General features: G+C 37.8%; 1 protein-coding gene across 4 annotated transcripts; it reads right to left on the reverse strand.

The window, feature by feature from the left end:
• Positions 1-540: 540 nt before the first annotated feature.
• LOC101863718 (magnesium-dependent phosphatase 1) lies at positions 541-13,309 on the reverse strand. Of its 4 annotated transcripts, XM_035973291.1 has the most exons (8): positions 13,117-13,303; positions 9,700-9,747; positions 9,215-9,367; positions 8,535-8,595; positions 6,807-6,917; positions 5,633-5,740; positions 1,955-2,040; positions 541-1,239 (listed from the first exon to the last, which is right to left on the reverse strand). In XM_035973291.1, exons 3-8 carry the CDS (start codon positions 9,360-9,362, stop codon positions 1,136-1,138), a joined length of 618 nt encoding a protein of 205 aa, XP_035829184.1. In that variant the 5' UTR covers positions 9,363-9,367; positions 9,700-9,747; positions 13,117-13,303; the 3' UTR covers positions 541-1,135. The 4 variants fall into 4 exon arrangements, with proteins under 4 accessions (XP_035829184.1, XP_005091247.1, XP_005091248.1 ...); XM_005091190.3 differs by lacking the exon at positions 9,700-9,747 and having other exon boundaries at positions 13,117-13,309; XM_005091191.3 differs by lacking the exons at positions 9,700-9,747; positions 13,117-13,303 and adding an exon at positions 12,965-13,064.
• Between the last annotated feature and the right edge of the window lie 1,643 nt (positions 13,310-14,952).

Here is a 14,952-nt window from a genome sequence, read left to right on the forward strand (position 1 = left end):
AGAAAGAGGAGAAAAGGACAAAGAGAGAAGAGGGGGGGGGGGAGGAAAGGGGGGAAGAGAGAGAGAGACAGAGTGACAGAGAGGGGAGGGGGAGAGAGAGGGGGGGAAGGAGGGAGGAAGGGAGAGAAAGAGAGGGAAATAAGGATTGGAATATCTCATAAACCAATACACACATCAGCACTTTTATAAATACTTTGGGGTCAATTTAAGATATCTAAAAAAAACCTCAAGAATTCATAGACTCCCTGTTGACATTACAAAAAGGCATGAGGCGGTGAAAATAATTTAAAACAAAATTTGAAGTAAATTCTATTCCTCACGACAGGCAATCAACTTAAAAATTAACAGGTCTGCACATTGATTTTTTTTAACTTAGAAAAAAGTACAGTAGACACCCAGTTTTTATTTCTAAAAAACCCTCTTATCAAGGTGAAAGACATGGAAGTGTGTTATAGCAAAGCCAACGATAAGAAAATTAATTAAGAATCACAATGAAAATGAAAGTTTCGAGTTGTCATGGCTCTAAGACCCAATTTTTTAGATAGCAATACATTGTTTAAACAGGTATTAAACCCTTATCTCATCTGAACGTTACCTATCCTGTCAGCCTAAAAGAAATCATATAAAACGAGAAGGACGTTTAATTTTCAAATTCAGGAGATGTCTATGAAGTAACCAAACCCACTATGAGGGATGTTATCATTTCTGAGAACAAAGTAAGACAAATGAGTTTGTCACAAAAAGAACAAAAAGTGTGCTTTAAATGTTGTACTTATTTCTTCTGACCACTAGTTTTGCACATAAATACCCCTCAGGAAATCTTTAAAATCTTATCACAGTCAGCACACCTATAAAATAACACAATGATAAAGCAATAAACAATGATCATCCAAATGCCTTCAGTTCCAAACAAATAGCAATTATTTATCTTTTCTAACAAATGCCTTCAGTACCAAAATAAAAGCAACTATACATCTTTTTTAACAAATGAAATCAACTCCAAATTAAAAGCAGTTTAATTTTTGTTTTTAACAATTTGAGTGGCTAAAAGTGTCTTGTAAACATAAATTCTCTTGGCCTTTCAATAAAGTATTTGTGAAAACTTTGACACAACAGCTACTGGTGAAGAACATTTTCAGGAACTTGTCCCTTTCTTAGTTCTCCGACGCTGAAAGAGCTCAATGCCCTCTTTAAACGACTGCCAGGAAACTCCATCCGGGACAAACATACAAGTCACACCTGAAATAAATGCAATAAAACAAAGTTTTACATTTATAATCAAATCGTTTTCCATAGCTGCTGTGTAGATTTAATGTACACAAACAGACATGGTATTCACATTATCATTAATACCTTTGATGAGTTACATGAAATAAAAGCATGTCAAGCATTGAGGCATGTACCAGTACTGGGGTGGGGGGTTATGATATATTTATAGTAATTATAGGCCAATTTCAAAGAGAGAAAGATTCTATCAGAGAATATAATGCATTAGACAATATGCACAACTAATCTTATCCAAAGCATGCTAGCGAAAAAAAACAACCTTGATTAATTCAAAGTCTTCAGTCTTTTTCTGTCTTAGTAAAGCTAAATTATTAGAAGACTCATTATCAAATACAGTGAATTATACACACAAACTTGATCCAAAGCAACTACTGCCATATTTTCCAATACAGAAAATTACTATACACTAATACTGAAGTATGGCAAAGGGTACACAACACCAAAATGATCACCAAACGTCAACCATCAGTTTTAAACATCGTTTGCCGATTTCTCTTTCATTTCTTGCAGTTCATTTGTGAATCATGTTCAAATAAATCTTTGAGATCGCATGGAGGCAGTTCAGTGTAGTGGAGCAGACATTTCACAAATGTGAAAACAATCAGTTCAGACTGAGCTGCAAACCAGAAAAACCAGAAAAACCAAAAACACCAAACCCAGATCTCACCTAAGGACGAAACGTCTACTATATTCCTGTGTTCATCATCAAAAAAGATCATATCCTCATACGGAATTCCACTTTGGTTGTGAAGTCTGGGAAAGAAATGATGGCATAAAATCAAAATCTCAATAAGAAATGTTACTTATGCCAGACATACAATTTTTTTACATTTAATATTATTGTCATAGATTTTTTTCAGTTTTAATATAAGGCTCAGCATGATGATGAAGGCACTGCTATCTGTAGCAGGTTGTGGAATTTGGGATCATTAAAAGTTGCTTGCTATTATTTCCTTTACTTTACTCTCATTACCAAGTCAGCTACCTGCTGCATCTGTAACTTCTTTTCCTCCTTAATGTTAAAGGTCATCATCAGTTCATGATGGACGGAATATTATTTCAGTCAAACCTGCCCTGACCGCCACCTCTATAAGACGGCCACCTGTACAAACGGCCACTTTCCATTTCCCCCCCTTGCGTTTTTTCTATATAATTTAACTGTGTAAAACGGGCACCTGTCCAACACGGCCGCAGCCACCATATTTTAACACACAACCCCTATCACAATGAGCAATGACACCTGTCTTAGACGGCCACCTTAGTGACTCCATTACGTTTTGCCATAAATAGTGCATTAGCCCCTGGCATTGTGGGCGAGTCGTCATAATCCTATCACCTGTCGTTGTTGTTAGGTAGTCCCTCCAACCGATCATGTTGCGTAGGCCCCTCCCACTGTTGACCAATAGCTACCAATTTTCAGCTGCTGGTGAGGTAAGCGTGTGATCCCTCATAACCCATAAGCCCCGTCCAGAACTCATACTCAAATCGTAAGTGAGATGAGTGGTCACTGTTTACCTAGTCTGTAACAAAGTAACAATGGACGTCAACATGAACTTGTGACAGAAGCGTCGCTCGTTCTCCAAGTGGTGGCGACCCATGTGTTTGTTTTAATATGGCACTCGGTCTTCCTCGTCTGATACATTTCGTTTTATTGTCACCCTTGTGCAAAATCAGCAACAAAATAAACATTACAAACAAAATACAAACCACCACCAACAACAACAAAAACAGCAACAATGCGGCTACTTTCGATTGGGACTTCAGATGGGAATGGTTTATTTTCTTCTTCTTGATCAGTTCTGCCTAAGACGGGCACCTGTCTTATACGGCCACTTTTCTCCTTGACAATGGGTGGCCGTCTTACACAGGTTTGACTATTATTATTACTGTTATAATAGGGTTTTTTTAGGGAAGTATTTTACGGCACTCGCAACTGCATAAGGTCATATGAGTGCGCGGGATCCATTAAATATTTTCAGTTGTTTGGAAATTTTGAATCTTGCCCAGTTGGTAGCCGAAGCCTACTCTTATCGATTTTAGACCTCCAAGGGATCTCTAACGGGTGCAACCTGCACACGAGGCCTCAGAGATTTTTTCGCCCTTGTACGAGAAGGCTAGGTGCAAGGCTCGGTCTTTCCTACCATAAGATCATGGGTGTGACTGAAAGACAACAATAAGAATGAGACAAGTAGTAGCAGTAGAAAGGCTGCAGAAAGAGTCAGGAGCCCAGATGAGGGGGCAAAGGTGGTGAGGGGGTGGGGGCAGAAAGTAGAAACGAAAACAGACAATAGAGTATTGTTAGAGAGAAGGAAAGGAAGTGAAAGGAGAACATTTTAGAGAAGAAAATTTGCCGTTGCTACAATATATAAAATCTGAACCCTCCTCGAAAATACAAGAAGAAATAAAAGTTTTTACATGAGTTAATACATTGACCACAGATATTCAGCCATATGACAGAAGATAGATAACTGAACTATTTTTAACCATAACTCTTGCAGAAAGTAAAGGAGATAAAAAAGGTAACTTTATAATTCTCAAATACTGGTTTCGATTAAAAAGTGAAAGTAATCATTATTTAGAAAATTGAAGGGAAAAAATGGAAATGCAGTCTCGAAGAAAAAGTTTACATGTCAGGAAAAAAATGTACAATATAGGTATTTGAACTCAACTCCCTTTTCTCTTTTCCAGAGATTGCAGAACTACAATCAAACCTGCTTTAACTCTTTATCTCCATGGAGGGTAAACCCACTATGCCGGGACCCTATTTAGCTACGAAATCTTAAATTGACATTTAAGTCACTAAACCGGTCATTAGATATAAAAAAGTGATCCCATTTCGATAGTTCTTCATCTAATGAACCATCTCCAAGTAAAAGAGACTTGTTTCGCCGAAAAGTAATTTGATGTCGAAGTTGTCGTAAAAGAATGCGTCTGAGCCAATAGTGGCTCACCGGCACAGCGTTTCCGACTGTGAGCCACTTAGAGCAGCTTGCCAGAGATAAAGAGTTAACAGTCACCTGTTCGCCAAGTACAAACAACCATTTCTCACTTCCCCCTGCATTTTTTCTGAGGGGAAAACTATTTCTATATCTATTATCTATTTGTGGTGGCCGAATTTTGCTATTCAAAAGGCTTTTTAATTGTGATGTCAAGGGACATGACTCTTGTCTTTACTGTGGGGACAAGATAATTAAGGGAGTGGCACGTCCTTGGATGACGTCGAATGTACGGCGGGAACCTAGGCGGAGATCGTCTGGGAGACTCACTGAGAGATTCAGTCGGACTCGGAACCACGATAAGACAACACGTATCTTGGACAGACTCATCGGACCGCCAGGTAACTTTACATTTAATGGCTGCATCGATAGACATGTGGTTTTCGCCAAAAGATACGCCAGATCATGACACCCATCGTTTTTTCAGTTTTGAGACAGTTTTGCTGAAAAAAAGCTCAAGTTCTATATTTCGCCGATCGCTTTTGTAGGCCGACGCTTCTGTCTCTGTAATTTTACAAAATCCGCCAGGTTTGTTTATTTCAAGTCGTACTTCCGTTTGATTCTATCGCTCATTGTCGCGCAATACTGAGCACTATTTTAAGCGTGCAGCCCCTATAGATCTTTTTTTACTTGGTGCTAAATTCGACGGCGATCCTTTCGTTTGATGCCCATCATTGCTTTTTCTGGACTTTTTTGTCAAATTCTTTTTCTTGCTACTGGGAACAATCAACACGCTTCTGTACAACCACAAAAGCGGAATAGAGAATCAATCTATGCATCTATTATATATTTGGCAACTTGGAAACATGTGTCACTTTTCTCTCAAGATTTATAGCTCCAGTCCAGTAGAGTGTAAATATATGACGTTCAGTTGATGTTAATGCACCGATCATTCCTTTCATCGAAAGGGGGCCCAGCTAGTATATTATAATGGTTCAGGGTCCAAGATGCCCACCTGTCTAAGACAATCACTTTGCTCCTTGACAATGGGTGGTCATCTCCAACAATTTTAACCCTACATGACTAGTTCAGTTTTAGTTAGAATTTTGTGGCACTTGCAACACAATAAATGCCAAAGATTAGAGATGTTACAAGAGAGAAACAAACACAAAAAAGGATGAGAGAGAAGGAAGATAGATGATTTGATAGGAAAGAAGGAGCGAACAACACCAGAGCACCTGTCAATCATCCATGAGGAGAGATCAGGACGATAGATAGGATGACAGGAAAAGAGGAAAAAATCAGACCAGAACACCCACCAATCATCCACGTACATGATTAAACGCCACTTCTGTAGCGTGTTACCTGAGAATAAGGAGTATTCCTTTTAATGATAGGCATCAACTTACTTCTTGAAATGAGTTATTTTACACCCTGGGTATATTTGGCGATAGTGGAAAAACTGATCCCAGTTGAACAGGCGGGTGAGGTCATTAGCTTCATGAGTGGCAGAAGTTCTGTATTCAGAGTAGAGAATAAAATATATCAAATTCTTCCATTTGCCACAGCTGCAAATAATCATGCTAAAAGTGAAAATAATGCATTATTTCCAATTCATGATACAGGCAAATCTGTGTAAGACGAAATTGCATGTGAGCCAGAAACAAATTCTGCCCAAGACATTTTCCATCTTACACAGGGAAATTTACAGGAAGATGGGGGAGGGTTCCAGAGGCCCAGCTAGTGGGATCATGGGTCACTTGTCCAGTCAGCAAGCAGCGGTCAAAACTTCACACCTCCCAAGTGCTATCCTAGTCTCCCTGATGATGACATGTGTCAGTCCTATTTATTCATTACCACCAGGGATTGCATTAGACCATTATTTGACTCATCAAAAACAGAAACAATTGAACATCTCAATTGTTTCCACCCTTTGCCCCATATATCAGCACAATAAGCACAGTTAGACCAAAGCCACCCCTCCCGTGCATGTAACAACAATCGAGGGACTTTTTTCTTGGCCAGCTGTATGATCAGGGTGAAAGGTATTGTTGTAATTGATTTCACATCTCTGGCCTCTGGCTACCCAGGAATTAATGTTGAAGTCCTCGAGAGACATTTTTCAAGGTGATTTTGTCACACTTTTACCGAGTGCCAACTTTACACTTGGAATAGCTCAGAATAGAAATGGCCTTTGGAATTCTGAAATTAGGCATTCTTACAACATGATCAACCCAGTGAAGTTGAATCCTTTTGAGCTTAGAGAACAGACTCTCTGCATTTATCCTTTAGTGTCTAGTATTTTGTTCTGTTATTTGAAGCCTAGAATTCTTCTGAGACATTTCATGTGGAAATGATTAAGCTTCTTAGCATGGTTTTTGTACACTGACCAGGCCGAAGCACCGTACTGCAGGGATGGGAGGACAACAGCGTTGTAAACTTTTAATATTACACTATAAAACACAAACACGAATAATAAGTTCCATACATCTGTAAAGTGCAACTTATCAAAAACAAAAGAGGTACAGGACATAAACTACATCTGGAACAGAAAAGTCAAGATAACAATAACTCTTCACTTGCCTTGAAGCAATGCCAAGTTTGAAATCTTCCTGGTGGAGTTTACGCAAAATGTCAGGGACGTCTGGATAATATTTCACATGTTGTTTATCGGCATCATAGACTTTCCCATTGCTGGCAGTAAGAAAGGATTTTTCAAGGTCATAAAAATACAAATGTGCATATTTATATGCAAGTAAATACAAATGTAGCGTTTTTGTGCTTGTTATGTTGGGTGCCCATCAACGTGTAAAAACAATGAGCAGTGCCTCAGTGAAGGCTCTAGGTAGACCGTTGCTGGATATATTCCAGCACCTGTTGTCTTCGGAAATACAACCTAGCAAGCACAAGGTGAAATCAGGGAGATGCAGAAATCTTTTCAATATATACAAATTTTGCTGCCTAGATCATGTCATCAAGGGAGATAAATTGAGCGGGACAATAGGGTCTAAATTTTACATGCCACACTAATATAAGCGTGTCAGGTTCATAGTCTTTTTAGATTAGGGGGCTTGACGTTGATTTTTCTTTACCCCCCTTCTTATGTTAAGATCAGCCGTTTTCCAGGACCATAAGCTTCTTCTTTTTAATCACATCACACTAGAAGTCCAATATCTATCAAATACTGGACCATGCTGCTCAATTCCTCTATTGGCCCATATAGCTTCTCCTGTTGTTGTTGTTGTTAGCGATCCAGTAGCATCTGAGCATTAACTCTTCTGCATGAAGCCATTCCGTAATAGCTGCATGTCTGTTCTAATTGTTGTCTTGAGGAGTAGAGGCAGTTAGATGTGTGGGGTAGCTTGGGAAGAAAACACCCCCTCAAATCGGTTAGTTTTCTACAGAAGAACAGATGATGTTCCACTGTCTCTGAGGGGTAGTCACATAGTGGGCAGGCAGCAGACTATGTATGTATGTAGTATAGGGTTTTACGGCGCTCGCAACTGCTAAGGTCATATGAGCGCGCGAAACTGCAGACTGCTTTACTCCAATTCGGTTGAGATGTTGATTGAGGGGTACATTAGCTTCTCCTGTAAGACTGAAAAGCCTTTCTGCTTCTTTTACACCACCAGGGTCCACTCCCTACTACAACTTCACCTGCACCTAGCTTTACAGAACGCCTGCAAGCTATAGCGTAGCATGTAAACGCTGTTGAAGAGAATTATGGCTACAGACTCCTCACACACAACTGAAGTGTGCAGGCTAGATCAACCGTTGAACACTGCATGCAATAAACACGTTCTTGACAGACCCTATTGCCCTCAGCTTATAGAAAGGTTGTGGGCCTTCACTCATACTGTGCCTGCTCTCTCTCTTTCTCTCTCTCCCTCTCCCTCCCTCACTCTCTCTCACATGGGCAACTTTGATAAATGAATTTTGTTGTTGTGCTGAATTAAAATTACCCACATTGATGCCAATTTTTATTTACTTATTAATGCGAATTGTCTACTCTACGCACATGTTTTGACTACAAAATACACAATGAAAAAATCAGGACCTGAAAATCCATTCTGTATACGCATTTTTGATATGGTGTTTCTTATGTGCATGCTAGACTGCAGTCTCAAAAGTTAAAATTTTCTATGAACAAGCGAACTCATCTTATACTCCTCAAAGCACAAATGTTGAACCCCATGTAAAGTAAAATTTCACAACATGTTTTTTTAAAGTCAACAGCTACAAAATTTTCAAAGACAATTATAATCAGAAATATGCATAAGATTAGCCTGAGCTTAGACATAATATACTTACGATCCCATCTTGAATGGAGGACTGACATGAGTGTCAACCCAAAAGGGCCACAATGTGTAATCTGAAAGTAGGCAGGATAACAAAGCAAAAAGTCAATACTACACTCAAAGCTTCTTATATTTATAAATGCATTTTAAAGTGCAGTTGCCTCCACTTGCGTTGAGTTGATCTTCAGTAAAGTCGATATTCTTCTTGGGTCCCAGCACCTTTTCTTCTTTAAAGATCCCAAAAGATAAGTTGAACTTTGAATGAGTTTATCTTTTTATTCACTCCCCAGACGACATCAACTCATCAGTAGTCCACTGAATAGACCACTCTTCTGCAATCATTACGGTTTCCCCATCTACTGAATATAATACAATGATATATACTATTTTTACTATTATAGGACAATAAATAAGAAATATGTAATGGTTGTTGTAAAGTTTGAATTCAACACATTGCCAATACAAGAGCAGAAACTTTTGAGAAAAGACTTTTATATTAAATCAAGAGATTTAAACATGAATCATTGTCAGTTTCCTACAAAGTTACAACTTGATGTTTTCTACTTTTGTCTACTGGAAGTAGAAATTATTCCAGGCATGAGATCTGCCACTATAGTAACAAGGCTAAAAAAAGAAATGATTAAGGAACAAGATTTTACCTGCATACAACAAAAGAAAAAAAATATTTATTACCTAAATCAAAGACAATCAGTTTAGGTTGAGGTTGAGGTTGAGCCATTGTGGAAAGCTTAGAAATATGTCTCTGATAAGTCAGCAATGAGCAAAATGTACAGCATCTAGTTCTCCTTTGTGTTATAGTGACCAGAAGTTTCTGAATCATCACATCTGTAAACACAACAAAGAAAAGTGATTCAATATTAAAATTAAACTTTTTTTTAGCAAAACAAATCATGACAAAATTAAAGTAACACGCAGGACACATTAACTTATTGAGACAGTCAAAACCTAACCTTGCACATAGTACATAGGACTACTTTTGGAAATTCAATTTTCATCATTGCTTTTTTTTAACCAAAAAAAACCCAAAACATAAACAAATGGAAGCACAAATTTGAGGCCTTAAATTTTAAAATTGTCTACTCATTAGCCATCTATAGCAATGGATCTTTTTAAAGACATAATCCTGGGCAAGTGTGGTTTTCTTATTTTATATTTACCATTTTTGTATTTAGCCAGTTTGTCCTTCGTTGCATTGAGACCAGTTCCTCGTAGACATGTAGGAAGAAAATTAAACATGAACCCATTCCACAACAGGCTTAGTGCTGATATCCTTCGTGAACCACTGTCTCACATAGAAAGCTCTGGGAGGATACATTTCATTATCAGTCTACCCTACATTAGCACAAAATTGAAAAGCTAGGGAAAGTTAACGCTTTTCTGATTTAAATGCAGTCAGGATGCAAATTATATTCACCAGCAACAGGGCAACAATTGAAGATGAAAAACCAAAAGCAGAACATATGAAAAGTTGAAGTCCCCAAAGTTCTGCACAAGTTAGAAGCCATGGCACAACTACCATTTCATGTTTAAGGGTTAACAAGACACGAATCCAACAAGTTTATAAAAGTTTAAGGCCCACCATAGCTTTAGAATCAGGATCAGAGGTTGAGTAGATACTAAAATATTGATTTTCAGATTTTTAAAATATCTGACAAGACATGTGTCCTGAAAACATAAAACTAGGTTTAGAACCTGTAAAATCATCATCAAAATGAGAGCAGAAAAGGGCTTAAAACAGGTCTGAACAGGCAAAAGGTCTTCCGTTTTTCTGAATGCTGACATGAAACTATCCTTCGATGATAATCCATACTATTGACATGGTTGTCACCAATTTTCCAAAAAATAACCCATTTTTAGGAGGGATGATGATTAGTGCTACAACAATTAATAATTTCTAAAAATCTACCTTTCAACCTCTTTGAAACTTTGCATGTTTATTTTTGTAAGTTCTTAGTGCTTCTAATTACAAATTTGTCTGTAGAACAAAAAGTGTGCTATATCATAACAACATTTTTTAAGAATGTAGAACTGGAGAATTTTTTTGGCTTTAAAATGTCTTCGACTAATAGGCATCCCTGTCAAAACTTTTCTAACTGAAACAACAAAAATCCTCCAGTGGTTAGTTAGTTTATTTCGTTACTGATATATATATATATATATATATATATATATATATATATATATTCTTTTTTTTTTTTGTATTTTACGACGTTTGCAACTGTATAGGATGAATGCGCGGAACATTATATTAATTATTTTCAGTTCGGAAGGAATTTTGAATTTTGCCCAGGTGTCGGCCGAAGCCTACTCTTATTGATTTTAGGACCACCAAGAGATCTTTAACTTATAATGTGTGTAACTTGCACATAGGACCTTAGAAATTTTTCGCTCTTATTTGAGAAGGCAGGGTGTAGATCTCACCTGCCATAAGATCAGGGGTATGGCTGAAAGACAGCAGTAAGAAGGAGCCAAGGAGTAGGAGTAAAACGGCAGCAGAAAGAGGACTTCAGGAGCCAAGAAAAGGGGGGGAGGGGGGTATAGGGGAGGGGAGGGGGGCAGAAAGTGGAAATGAAAGGGGATAAAATTCAGTTTTGGCCCCCACGATAACTAAGTTAATAACTATGGAGTGTGGGTTTTGGCTCCACTTCTAGTTCTAAACGATTACTTTTTGAAGTGCATGCCAATACGGAGAGATATCAAACCAGGATGGACTTTCATAATGAGCGACCACCCCAACACAATAAAAATGAGACCTAACCTAACCCCTACCCTTACCCCAACCCAATATAATATTCTACTGTGTTTCATTGTGGTCACTTGTTACCAAATTTCTCCCTCAAACCTAATTGCAAAACATCAAATTATGGTTAAACCCCGAAATTCCCCATATTTTTGTTATTTGTGTTAAAAACAAATGAAATATTACACTCATTTTGTACTGAAAAATAACAGTGTATCTCTCGTTCTCGTTCGGATAAAACATTGATACCAATGGGAAATATTGAAGTCAGTATCGATATCCAGTGCTCTTGGGGCCAAAACCAGAGAATGCCAATGAAAGTAGAGACAACAGAACATGGTTAGAGAGCAGGAAAGGAGGTGAAAGGAGAACATTTTAGGTGAAAATTTTCCATCGTTGTCAGGTTTCGAACCGGGGACCTATTGAATGAGAGGCAAACACAGATATACAGCCGTTTTCAATTATATCGATACTGTGGAAGGAAGGACTTCCGTAACTAACGACGACCACCCCAACAAACACAATCAAGAAGAGACCTAACCCTGGCCCAAACCCTCTATTTTACCCTGTCACTCGTTACGAAAGTTCCCCCCCTGTGCTTAAAGCAACAGAGTAATTTAATAATTAAATATGATTATATAGGCCCGAGACCCTAATCTGACTCCATGGCCATCACACAATCATTCCATGGCGGATGTATAAACATAGGCCTAGCTACTGCATGGGATTGAAGGTTGGAAGAGTCAATCAGAAAATATTTTATCGAACAGTAAAATCACTTAAACTATATTTCGGAAGACGGAAGAGGCTATTATTATTATAAGCCCTACTTAATGATGGCTAGACTGACAAACAACCTACTGAAATGTAAATACATTTTCAGTTTGCAATACACAAAGTATTTGTAATTTAATTTGTCACAAAACCAAAAAGTGCCTTACTGACAGTGCATCATGTGTATTTTAAACCTGAGCCTGAATAATTACTAGAGAGCTGTGAACTCAACAAGTTTCTATAGGGCCTAAAATAAGTACAGCTAGACTGGCAGGCTAGCCGTACTAAATAATGATGGCTGAATTGTAAATAAAATTTTAGTTTGCAGTAGTAGTAGGCCTAGATCTAGATATCTATAATCTAGATCTTCTACCTTAAGTATTTTTGTAAGACGAAACCAAAAGGTGCCTTACACTGACGACATCATGCATGTATTTTAAACCTGAATAATTACTAGATCTAGATCTAGATCTAATGAGACCTGCGTACTCAACAGGTTTCGGTTAATAGGGCCTAACCTAGATCTAAGTAGCCTACAGCTAGACTGGAAGGCTAGCATTACAGCTAGAATCTAGACAGCTCTTGCCGTACTTTAAAGGACGACTAGACTGTCAGGCTAGCTGTACTCGTAAGCAGATCTACAGCTAGCCACTTCGCCATATTTCAGTTGTACAAAGAAAGACCCTGTATTCTCGATCTTCATACTCAGTCGACCTTGGTAATACTTGATTGTCTTGATAGACAGGGGGTCTCGGTGGGTTTGGACTTGGTACCGGCTAGGCCTACCGGAGCAGATCTCTCTAGACTCTATTCTATGGCTCTTTTCGTCTATGCAGACGGTCAATTTAGCTTAAGATCGACTCAAGGTTGTCTTCATGCAGCTTCTTTCATGGGTAATTCTTCCTGACCTATGTTTGAAGGGCAGATTCTACCGCAGTGCTTGCAGGTCAGTGACGGTGAAGAAGATCGAAGCTCTACGTCACTCAGTTACTGTAGCCTAGACGGTAGACTACTGTAGTAGGCTGTAGGCCTAGACAGTGCCAGCCAATTATTAACTTACTCGAATTGAAACTCCTTATGTAAAAACACTTGGCTCAATATTTTCTCCACATCGTGTACAAATTAATAGTTCAGCGATTCGGGATGGATTGTAACACTGAGATCTAAATCACTCTGTAGACAGCCAAGTGCTTCAGTTTAGTCTTAGTTGACAGGGGATTCAAGACAATGACCAGCAGTCAGTGAGTGTCGAGCACAGAATTCTACACTTATAGAACGGGAACTGTACCACGTGACCTGTGAGGAATTGAAGACCGAAAACAATGGCGTCGTGAGGGCACTATTTATCGTTTTCGGAAGTAACCCTATAGCTTTTAAAGCAAGAGCGGCTTTTACAAACGAGTGAAAAGTGGAACATTTACTGTCCAGTTTGTAATTTTGAGTTACAGAATTCACTGTGCAACTAGAGATTGGAATTAAGGTTTTAAATTGTTGTGTTTTGGAGTGCAACAACAGAAAAAGCAGACATACAGAGTTTATATAGATATGAATAAGATCTACAGAACTGAAAAAAATTCATAGCACTTCTAGCTTCCCACACACATTTTGCATACGCATATGGCCTACGTAGTTTTTTAGTAGTAAAACTTATTACAAGAAATTTGTTTTACACTGAACATATTTTTTCACTAGATCTTATTAATGTTCTCAAAACATGCGTTCAATAATTAACTTTATGTCGCCAGCAGAAGTAGAAAAAAGGACGGACTTGCTTTTAAAAGAGATTTAGCTCCAGCTATAAACTTTTTAAAAATCTGTAGAAACCATTGACTGGGATTTTTTTTTTATATATTGGGCTAGTATTTATTAAAGAATGTTCTTTAAAGAAATTTCTAGAATAATATAGAACCTATAGATGTGTACAAATGTTTGAAAAAAATACTCATCGGTTAAGACGAATTGATATAGATCTAAGTCATTGTGTAAAAGTAGGAGAATCTAGATCTAGGTGTTTGATAGTTCAGTAGCCTAGATATTTGATAATAAGTTGCGCATCAAATTTTTGACCGCATGCTACAGTAGTGAAGATAGCGTATTATTTTCATCCGAAACATTAATTTCCGCATCCATACACCTTTTTGAGCCTTTATAAGCACATGTAGTCCTACTTTAATTATGTTTTTGTTTTTGAAAGCATTTTCAATTCCTTTCACTTTCACTTCCCACGCGCGGCACATATAATTATGATTATAATTTAAGATTCCAAATCTGACGAATGTATTATTAAATAGCGTATAATGCTGAGTTAGCCAATGCATTGCAATGCGCACTATTATCAATTGATCGAATTGTAACAAGACTTCAATTTGATCCGTAACAAGAGGCCACTTATTTTTTATACGTGTTCATGAATGTGTGTTTGTTTACTGTGTGCGGGTATTAAAAATTAAAGATTAAAGATTCCAGATCTGACGAATGTATTTATAAAATAGCGTAATAGTGCTGGGTTAGCCGATCGATGCCTTGCGATACTTGCTTTTATCAATTAATTGATTTGTAACAGGACTTCGATTTGATCCGTAACAAGACAACACTTATTTTTTCTTATACGTGTTTAAAAATGTGTGTTTGTTTACTGTGTGCGGGCATTAAAGATTCCAGGTCTGACGAATGTATTTATTAAATAGCATATAGGCCTATAGGGCAGGGGTGGCCAACGCATTGCGATACGCACTTTTATCAATTGATCGAATTGTAACAAGACTTCAATTTGATCCGTAACAAGAGGCCACTTATTTTTTATACGTGTTCATGAATGTGTGTTTGTTTACTGTGTGCGGGTATTAAAAATTAAAGATTAAAGATTCCAGATCTGACGAATGTATTTATAAAATAG

Source organism: Aplysia californica, unplaced genomic scaffold (genome assembly GCF_000002075.1).
Source record: "Aplysia californica isolate F4 #8 unplaced genomic scaffold, AplCal3.0 scaffold00027, whole genome shotgun sequence".
Taxonomy (NCBI): Eukaryota; Metazoa; Mollusca; class Gastropoda; order Aplysiida; family Aplysiidae; genus Aplysia; species Aplysia californica.

What these genes read in the sequence shown, in the direction of transcription:
- LOC101863718 (XM_005091190.3), bottom strand. Translation starts at nt 9,362, where the DNA reads ATGATTCAGAAACTTCTGGTCACTATAACACAAAGGAGAACTAGATGC. An exon ending in CCTCCATTCAAGATGGGATC is followed by an intron (nt 6,918 to 8,534) that starts GTAAGTATATTA and finishes TCTTACTGCCAG; the next exon opens with CAATGGGAAAGTCTATGATG. An exon ending in AGTAGACGTTTCGTCCTTAG is followed by an intron (nt 1,240 to 1,954) that starts GTGAGATCTGGG and finishes CATTTATTTCAG; the next exon opens with GTGTGACTTGTATGTTTGTC.